An 11,066-nucleotide genomic window follows, 5' to 3' on the forward strand; every position below is an offset into this window, starting at 1 on the left:
CGTTGGAGATATATTAACTAGCGGTAGCTTGCGACTTCGAAAAAAAACTGCCTATAAAGTCCCCACGTGCATTTGCTACCGCTGAAAGTGAGTCCAGCGTTTCAAAGATTAACGGGAACGTAACATCGTAACGTATACATCATGTTTACAAAATGTTTGCCATGCAACATACCTACAGACTTCAATTTTAATCACTTTATAGATGATTTTACAAGAAAGCACCTAGATATAACATGACTTTGCCCTCTTTACTGTAAAAAAGGTTAATTACTCTTCTAAATAAGATAATGGTCTTATTAGCAATAATATAACGATCCTAAGTGCAAAGATTATGTTATCATAATTACGACACGCGACAAATGATAACCTTTCATGTTCTTAGAACGTTTACAATCGTGCCCCTTTGTACATTATTTATTTATTTATCCGAAATTAATGCGGCTAGAAATTTCACACACGCCGTATAAAACAATTTAAGGAAACGACATAAAGGGACCTTACGCAGTTCCTCTACACGAAGTTGTTCTTAGATGTTCGCAATTCGAATTCGGACACATTTGTCCAAAAATCTATAAAAGAGTTTAAATTTAATTTCTCCATACTTCTGTAATTAGTACTACAAAGTAAGCGCAGCAATTTTTATACTTTTTTAATTTCATTTATATCCATTAATAAAGTAATTAAATCTCATTGACGTCTGTTTGTTTTTTTTGTAATCGTAATGATGGCAACTGCGCAGAATGTTTTACTGCGCCGTGTTCTTTCAAACAGGATTTATCTGCTTAGCAACTTATTCATAAAGGTCATGTCCTTGAAAGTCCTTGCAATGTTGAGTACTAATTGCTTAAATACTACTAAGATGGCTGCTTTAAAATTGCAATTTAAAAAGATAGTTTTCGATGTCATTTTATTTTCGTTACAAATTCCGTATTTCCAATCCCTCGAATCCAAGGAAGATTCACCGGGATTTCGGGTAGCGGGAAATGAAATTGAGAAAGGAACTTCGTGTCCTTCTTGTTCTTAATCTTTACATTTAAGGTCCACCTTAGCAATGCTTTAAAACTGTACGGCAAATGTGGGTGATATTAAAGAAAAATCGAACCATGATAAATAATCCGGCCACCGCGAAAATTATAATTGCGCCATATAATCGGAATCTGTATCACTAGTTCTATAGTAAAATAGTTTGTACTTAAATTTAAATTATCTGCGAGTTATCATTGAAGGGCATGACGCAATGCTTGGGGTCCTGACCAGACTCCCGGCTAGGGAGACTATGAGTTAGGTACAGAGAGTAAAGTCACAAGACAGTTTAAATAATTTAGTTTATCAAGCTTAATAGTTACATTTAACTCTGAAAAAATAGCGAAAGCAGCTATATGGTCAAACGGGGAGCGTTTCAACAATATACAAAACTTGTTTTCGCCCGCGACTCCGTTCGCGTGGAATTAAAAAATGAAAAAGTAAATTAGCCTATGTGTCCTTCCAGATTATCCTCTACATCTAAACCAAATTTTATTGAAATCTATTCAGTCGTTTAGACTACAAACTCTAAAAAACTTTTTTCCATCTATCTAAACTTTTGCATTTATAATATTAGTAAGATCACAACTAAATGGCCCCCCTATTGAATCATTTTTAGTTATAAGGACTACTGCCGTAGCGGAGTGTTGGAGAGCGCATGCGTGACCTAGGGTGGTCGTCTACTAGCAGTTACCCACGCGAAACCGACTTGTAAATATAGCTCCAATAAATTAAAAGCAGTGTTAAATATATTTAAAAAATGACAGAAAAAGAAAAATCCGATGAACCAGGCGAGATGATTGGGCTGCTAGAGAAAAAGGTCAGTTGATTTTTTTAGTGTCATTCAAAGGTCATCCGATTTAGGGTTATGCAAAGACCCTAAGCGGAGGGTGTAAGGTCGAATTTTGTATTTTTTAACTCATATGACGTTATACGTAACCAAAATGTCGTCAATATTATTTTTAAATGATCATCTAGAACGTATGATTGTTGCAAAAAACATTTTTATACAATAAAATTAATTTGACTATTTTTAAGTTTTCATCTGAATATTAAAACGTGATATGGATATTTTGTCTATGTTATTGGTTTTAGGTATTTATTGTAAATAAATTTAATTAAATTATTTGTTATTATTCAAATAATATTTATGAGCAAGTCACAAATATTAAACATGTTTCGCTTCAAAACACCTATAACCTATACTCGTGTTTTATTCTTCATAGAAAATTGACTAAGTTCATTGACCCTCTACAGATTCAATAAGAAGTCCTCGGCTCCGATTAAATTTCCGGTTTTATATATTCAAAATGCTTTTATAATCAACATATTTTAGTTGTGTTTATGTTTTAAAACTCCCCAATTCTATTAATAAAGCAAATAACCCTTTTATTTTTTTTTTATTTGCACACCGGTTCTCAGAATAGTCACCGTTATGACAAAAAAGAAACACGCTTTAAACATTTCTATGCATCGTCGCGAATCTAGTTGACCACAGTTTGCATTTTGCACAAATAAAGCGACATACGATACTTCTAATATTTGAACAGTAACATTTACACAGTCCTGTCATACAATGCTTATATACAGGGGTTGCCAAATACGCCTTTTAGATAAATAAGAAAGCTTATATAGTGTGTAATTACAAAAAAGCTTCATCTGGAAATAGACCACCCCTCAGTGCTGGGCTAGCACTAGCACTCTATCCTTCAGCACTGCCTACCCATATTATCTTAATCGCTGTAAAGTTTGATACTCGTTTTTAACATCTACAGGTGCCTTTAAATATTTACAAGAAACTGTATATTCTGTGATTTTTCCATAAATTATTAGCGAGCCGTAAGTTATGCAGCCCTGCTTTAATGGAATACGCAAATACATCTTAGAACATATATTTTTACAATTATTTGCACTTGTTATTCGCAGTGGAATAAATGAAGATGACGCTTTTTAAACTGAGGGTTTCCGATGGCGATGTTTCAATATAAATAAATATATGGAAAGACTTTGGAAGGTTTTAACATAGCAGCGGACATTATTGACTGTGTATAAGTAATCTTGTTAAATCTATACTAATAATTTAAAAAGGAAAACATGTTTGTTTGTAATGTAATAGCTCAAAAATTACTGGGCTGATTTAAATAAAAATTTCAACATTAAAAAGCTACGTTGTCAGTGAGTAACATAGGATATCTTTTATATTAGTTATTTTTTAATTTCACGTGGACGAGGTCGCGAGCAACAGCTAGTAATCGATAAGCCCTTGAAATGTTCCAGTCCTTTTACGTTCTTTGCATAAACCAATCGTATTAATTTTAACACTATACGATTAAAATGTAACAATCAACATTGTTACATCATAATCGTTAAATACGCCAATGCGATTTTGGTTATTACCGCTTTGAAGCAAATAACAAGTGAAGTTAACCTTGGTAGAGGTCGTCCTAGATTTACGTCAATTACATCAATGGCATGTAAGAAAAATCTCTTTTATGTATGTGGTAGCGAGTGTACTAAGACTGTCCTTAATTTTCATTGTTTACCTTGGTCACGAGCATGATTTATGGTCACCTCTCTCGTGGTAAATTTTGGCTTTTATCAAATTCCATAAGTTGGTTCTGAATTTGTCTACATGTTCTTTGTTTTTAGATTCATGTACCTTATCATTTTTGACTTTTCGATTAGCGTTAGCGACAATCGAATGTTACTTTGTGTAAAGAGGCAGAACGGTTCAACGTACTCTGACACAGATGTAAAAGGCTGGAAGAGCAGATAGGCTATTAAGCTATTTTCCCGCGCGGACGGATTCGTGGTTAACAACTAGAACTATAACAATATATTATTTAATAAGGTTATCATGAAAAGTCAATAGTCAAACAGTATATGTTTGTACTGAGAAGCTGCATTGTCCAGCCAACGTGACAGGAAACGTCAGACTTGACAACGGATGTATCTCATCTTGTATTGCTCTCTTGAACTCAGTCTGTATATACGAGTAAAACTAGCTGTTCCCGTGCGGCTTCATCCGCGTGGATTTATAAAAACATTATTTTATTTTTTACATTTGTACAGCAGGTTTTAAATGGTAAATAATACACAAATGTAAGTAACTAAGGGATATTAGGGAATCATAGTAGACTAGCTTTAGTTCGCGATTCCGTTCGCGTGGAAATAAATAATTAAAAAAGTAAGACTACCATATGTGTTCTTCGTGAAAATATGTTCTACATCTATGAAAAAATTCATAGTATGTATATGTATCGAGATCCGTTCAGCAGTTTTCGCATTTATAACATTAATAAAGTAATTTGGAAGCAGCAGCGGTAGAGCCCGCTTTAACATCTTCGCACGAATGGGCCGGCTCGCCCGGTGCAATACCACGACCACAAAGAAAACAGGCGTGAAGTGGAAGCAATTCCGCGTTTCGTCTGATGAGTGTGGTGCCGGAGGCCTAATTTTAGTCCCTTTCCCTTTCCGCCCTTTTCTTAAGAGGAGAGGATGGGAAGGAAAAGTGGATTTAACAGGACGCATAGGAAGGGGAAATGTCCTCTTTATGTGCGTCTTCTTCTCCGTCAATTACGGTAAGCAAGGCATCTGCAATTGCGGATGTTTATGGGCAGCGGTCGTTTTCCATTTCAGTGGATTCAGGTGGCCTCTTGCACGTTTGCCATATTATATTATAAAAAAAGATAATTTCAAGATGACGTATGAGTGATTTTGGTTTGGCACTTCTTGTTTTTAATTTCTGCACTGAAAAGTCAAATAAACAAATAGCTGGTCGATCAAGATTTATATGTAAACTTGTCACAAAGTAGGTACGCAGCCAGTTTACTAGTGAAAATCTATAAAGCTAATATTGCAGAATTTCTCTTCGCAATACATCGAGGGTTTGCACTTCGAATTTCTCTGATGCATCTTTATATCGATGTCGTCACTTCATTTTGTGTATTTACTAGATGTTCTCTAAGTATTAAAGGTCACATACCACTATAGATAGATAGGACATAAACCATGATGCTTGTAATTGATCTTCGGCATTTTGGCGCTGAAAGATGCGGTCGATAGCCGTAATTAACCGTCGGATATAAATTGAACGTATCTATAGAGATCAGTGATTCAGGATAGATGTTTATTTTGTTTTTCATTGTCCGTCAAGTGTCGTTTTTTCTATGCCGCCAGTTTTATGACTTTTTAAAAGTTGTCAGCCCTATTTACATCTCGCGTATCTGCAACAGATTTCCCCCCTTGTCTGAGTTTCTAACGGTGTTAAATAACGGCCACCGGCACTGCCTCCTAATGAATAACATCCATGATTAATGAACGTTAATAGTTAACTACGCGAAATTGTTTCAAGAACAATCTATTGATGCTTTATAAAAAATGAAATGATAGTTGTAACGGTTTATAATAAGCAAAGTAATGTTATGTGTTGAAAGCTGGTTTAGGTTATGTTTAGTAGGTTATTGAACTGTAACATTGGTTCCTAATTCAAAATACTTTTTTTTTATAATATAAGGTGGCAAACGAGCAAGCGGCCACCTGAATCCATCGAAATGGAAAGCAACCGCTGCCATAAACATCCGCAATTGCAGATGCGTTGCCTACCCTTAATTGACGGAGGAGGAGACGCACATAAAGAGGACATTTCCCCTTCCTATGCGTCTCCTCCATCATCACATCCACTTTTCCTTCCCACCATTTCCTCTTAAGAAAAGGGTGAAAAGGAAAAGGGACTAAAATTAGGCCTCCGGCACCACACTCATCAGACGAAACGCGGAATTGCTTCCACTTCACGCCTGTTTTCTGTATGGTCGTGGTATTACACCGGGAGAGCCGGCCCATTCGTGCGAAGATGTTAAAGCGGGCTTTACCACTGTACCAATGATGTATATTGTCTTCATCCTTTTTTATCCTATTTTCATGTTTACAACATAAATGTCTGTTCGCATCAGAGTAAATTATATTTTTATTAGTTCCGTGTGATGACGTCACAAATTATTATATATTATTTGTTCAGCTTTTTCACGAACATATCAGAAAAATCCTCGAAAAATTGTGCATATCAAAATATATGAACATCCTTTTTTCGAACTACTTTTGACTTGGCCACGGTCATTTTACTTTAGGAAAAACTTTACTGTTTTTTTTTAATAAATGCAAAGGCCTGTAATGACGTTCGGTCAAGCTTTTTTATCTTCAAAAACAGTGAACTTTCTTTAATACTGTACTGTTTTAATAAGCCAATGACATCGCAACATAGATATTTACTGAGGAGGGTCACATTTATTGGAAGATGTTTACAAAATTTGCGATTTACTTAAAAGGTAATAACAAATATTATTCATCCATTCATTTGTTTAGCAATTCACACATTACCGCTAGACGGATTCAAGCCTACGACTTTATAAGCTTCCTATTATTGTAAAACTACGTTTTGTAAAATGTAACAGCTTGTCTTCAATCTCTATTTTAAAAAAATAATTCGTTAGTTATATTACGTTTAAAATTCTGAGAGTTTTATACGGCTTTTATGTATATTTCTGCAGACATTTCCACTTTCACATATAAAGTTGATTCCTTTGTTGAACATGAATCATTTCTAGACAAACAAATGTTTGTTTTGTTACGTCTTTAAAGAAACGTTATTGTAATTGTTCATGTACAATTTTCTAAACTACACCGTGTATCAATATATTCCTATGAAAACTTCAGTTTTTACTGCACTATTTGAACTATACATTCCGACTATTCGACAATGAAATAGTACAACATAATGAAGTGTAAACATTAGTCCACAGACTTTGCATTTATCGAGATATGATCATTCAAACACGATTTTGCATTTAAAATGCAACTAACTGTCACCAGCGACTCCGTCCGCGTGGTATTAAAAAAAACAAAAGTGTGTAGCCTATGTGTTCTTCCAGATTTTGCTCTATAATACCACATCTAGATCCGTTCAGCCGTTTAGGCTACAAACTCTAACAAACATCCATCCATCTATCTTAACTCTCGCATTTATAATATTAGTTAGATTAATAGTGGATTGAACTTTCAAAATGACTATTTCATATACTAATTATAACCGGTCGTTTTGTGACATACATTACTCGCAGGATTAATTTTATAATTGACTGTAGGCAATTTCTCAACAAGTTCGATGTTAAAATTATAATTATTTAACCAGTTCTTGATATAAGAAATTTGCTCTAATTTGACACGCGAGAAAAACATTTATAAAAGCCTAGCTTTCGGCCGCGACTCCTGCGTGGGAATAAAAAAAAACAAAAGTATGTAGCCTATGTGTTCTTCCAGACTATCCTCTACATCTGTAACAAATTTCTTAGAAATACGTTTAGCCGGTAAGGCTACAAACTCTAACAAACATCCATCCATTCATCCACTATTCATAATTTTCATAATGGCACGAGCAACGTCTTATAAAAACTATGTAAGGCGTTATCCAAATGTTTATAAGAAGTAATTACGTATATATTGGCAACATCGTCAAGAGAATCTGTAAAAGAGACCGTGAAGTTTATTGCTCATGGTTGGTAATTCGTAAAACAAAAAAAATAAAGGTCGAACGATCTGAAATTATTTAAATGTTTTGTTTTTGCGTCCTTTTTAATTGAAACAGACTAAAAAATGTTTTTATGCTTAATTCATTATTATTATCATAATTTTAACTTAAATGACATCTTAAATCGTATCGTTTCGTAAAGATAATATAAGGGTAAGGTTATAAAAATAGGCTCCACTAGACGCCAATCCATTTATATTTTATTTGTATAAAACTGCACAAAAACCGTTCCGTCTACTTATTTAGTATTTATTTGGGTTAACTCTTAGGTTTCTCGGCAGTACAAGTCGACGCCACAGACGGAGAGGTTTTCCCGCGCTGTCAATGTTTCGGCGGGAAAACAGCGACAGAAAACACAACAGAGTATAAAATATTTTCACGTAAACGTCACGCGAATTATTGTATGTTACGAGCACATACGTTTCTTATTTCAGTTTGTATTGTAAAGGCATTGAAGGCTCTCGATTATATAGTTGTGCAGAATTTTATTTAAATTCAATTGTTAAAAATGAGTTACTTAGACAAAGTGGTAGGTCGTAATAAAATCGCCAGTGAAAAGTGTGGCTATGATAATGCTGGATTTGTTATGACTGAAAAACACGCCTGGCATTCAGGGAAGGTGAGTTTTTGCTTTTTCCGCGTGGAGAACGATATTGTTATCGGTTTTTATTGACGTTAGTGTTGCCATCTTCGAGCGTGAATTATTTTTTTCTTTTGTGTTGTCGCGGTGCGTGCATTCGGCCAGTATTGCGTTTTATTCTTATAAATTTGCACTGCCAAATAAATGTATTATAGTTTTATCTTTTTTTTAGTAAGAGTAATGACTGTATGTTTTTGTATAAGTGTTTTGGCAGATGAAGTATGTTTATATTTGCTATACCAGTAGTTACATAAGTATAGTTATAAAGTAATAGTTATTACATTATATAAATGGTAAAAGGAGGAAGCAATCGTGAAAAGGAGCTAGTGTTGTGTTTGGATTGAGATATTGGTTTCCTGAGTAGACACATATGGCAAGACAAACTTACAACAATTATTTACGCTAAAAGGAAACTTAATTCTGAATAACTTTTTACATTAACTACATTTTTATTTAGTTATATTATTTAGATTTAGACCATCATATGTTATCGATAAATGGAAGTTAATTGTTAGAAGTTTCTACATACATACAAACTATGACTAATATGTGATGGCGCCATCCATTATTTACATTCCTAAAAGTCTTCTACGGCTTATTTGAAACTGTTTTTTTTCTTTCATGCTGTTTTTAGTTGGTTTTTGTTAAATGAAAGTAGTTATTTTAATCAGTTTACAAAATCGAATGCGTACGCAAACATGATATTGCATCTTAACAATTTCGAAATACAGAAATCGTTGCAGCAAAACTTCAGTATCGAGTTCATTTCGCGCGCGAATATCTTGTAGCGGACTCATATTCTTTGTCTCTTGGTTTACTGCATTCACTTACCTCGCTACACTACTCTATATATATTCAGTTAAAAACAACAGATAATATAAATCTAACCACCGAAAGAACCTAATGTTATCACTAGAGAATTATTCATCTATTCTGTTTGGTCAACAATAAATAAAACTTTAAAATTCGCCAGATTTAAATGGAAATAGTTAATAACTGATAAGAAGTCAGTTCTATATTGTTCTAGTACATAATCTTTGACACTGAAATTACATATTCAATTCAGAATAAATAGTAAATAGTGTTGTGCAACCTAGATCCATGTCAATTGAATTAACTAAGGTTATTCTCCCGCGTTAATGTCTAATCGATAGATTAATTCAATTTTTGAAAATGGAATCCATTGTTTGTAATGTTCACGGAGTTTGACATGAAATTGTGCGTTTTTAATATTAGAATAATAAGAAACAATCATACTAATACTAATATTATAAATGCGAAAGTTTAGATGAATGGATGGATGTTTGTTAGAGTTTGTAGCCTAAAAGGCTGAACAGATTTCGATGAAATTTGGCATAGACGTAGATGATAGCCTCGAAGAACAAAGGCTACTCAGTTTTGTTTTCTTTAATTCCACGCCGACGGAGTCGCGGGCAAAAGCTAGTATTATTATAATCAATGTTCTTTTAGTTAAATGTGTAAATACAATTTCTTCTTTTCATTTAATTATACTATACAGTATGTTACAAATTAATAACTACAACTTCTGAAAATATCGTATAGAATTTTGTAAACAGCAACATCAAGGTCGGTCCACATTTAACTAGTCCACGTTTTAAACGAAATTGCATTTAACCTCATTATACAGAACTATTTGATACATAATCGGCAGCGATCGTTTTTACACGGTTTTTATTTCTTTGAACGTAAGTAAAACTAAGGTCTCTTGTAGAATTGTGTCAATAGGTTTATAACATTTTCTACACTACATTTAAGTATATTTAAAGTACAGCTTAAACTTAATTATCGCACAACAGTTGTGCGATTGTCGATTGTTTCGCAGCCAATTCAACTGTTTAGTTGCACAACTAAAAATCGAGTAGTATACATCTCTATACAGTGGTAGTGCTCGCTTTAACATCTTAGCACTGCAGGGCCGGCACGCCCGGTGTAATACCTCGACCATACAGAAGACAGGCGTAAAATTTAAGCAATTCCCTGTTTCGTCTGTTGAGTGAGGTGCCGGAGGCCTAATTTAAGTCCCTTTCGCTTACCACCCTTTTTTTATAAGGAGAGAATGCGAAGGTGAAATGGTTTTGACGGTGGAGGAGATGCATAGGAAGGGGAAATATCCTCCTTATGTGGGTCTTCTCCTCCGCCGTATAAGGGTAGGCATCGCATATGCAATTGAGGATGTCTATGAGCAGCGGTCGCTTCGCCATTTTGGCGGTTTCAGGTTGCCGCTTGCTCGTTTGCAACCTTATGTTATAAATAAATACGCTTTTAGGAATCAAAGGGAGATTAAAGGGTTATGCGATAGTTTATTCAAAATAGTTCGCGCGCTCTTAAACTAAAAGATGTTACATTGGCTGAAGATCTTAGCAACCATTTGTAAAACTGTATATATTAATAATGCATTTAATAACATTTAAAGTTTTATATTATAACATTAATTGCATACAATAATCAAGATTAAAGTTTTATAATTTCCAAGGACAACTAACCAATCCTTAATACAAACATTTACATTATCATGTTTAAGTCAACGACCTTACGTTTCAGCTGTGCATGCAGCCTTGTCCGTGTTGAGGTTATTACCTATAAAATGCACTTTGTGTTTATTTTTACAACAAAGAACCGAAAGCAATTTTAATACTAGGGACTATGGTTCAATACATTGATATCCTGCGTTTTAAAGCATTTTGTTTAATTCTTCTTAATAATTAACATAATAAAAAAACAAAACCGACTTCCAAACAAAATACACGAAAAACAAAACAAAATACACCAAAAACAAAGTATTCTCAAAAAAAAACAGTA

General features: G+C 34.1%; 1 protein-coding gene across 4 annotated transcripts in view; it reads left to right on the forward strand.

Moving 5' to 3' along the window:
* The first annotated feature begins 1,663 nt into the window (after nt 1-1,663).
* LOC106100286 (facilitated trehalose transporter Tret1) overlaps nt 1,664-11,066 on the forward strand; it is a 36,278-nt gene continuing 26,875 nt past the window's right edge. For 2 of the 4 annotated variants that reach the window (XM_013279104.1, XM_013279105.1), the window contains exon 1: nt 1,664-1,843. In XM_013279104.1, the coding sequence (XP_013134558.1) occupies nt 1,784-1,843 (60 nt within the window). In that variant the 5' untranslated portion in view covers nt 1,664-1,783. Of the gene's footprint in view, nt 1,844-7,885; nt 8,226-11,066 lie in introns of those variants that run through there. The other 2 variants (XM_013279097.1, XM_013279099.1) reach the window with 1 other exon arrangement.

This window comes from Papilio polytes, unplaced genomic scaffold, assembly GCF_000836215.1.
Source record: "Papilio polytes unplaced genomic scaffold, Ppol_1.0 DF824058.1, whole genome shotgun sequence".
Classification (NCBI taxonomy): domain Eukaryota; kingdom Metazoa; phylum Arthropoda; class Insecta; order Lepidoptera; family Papilionidae; genus Papilio; species Papilio polytes.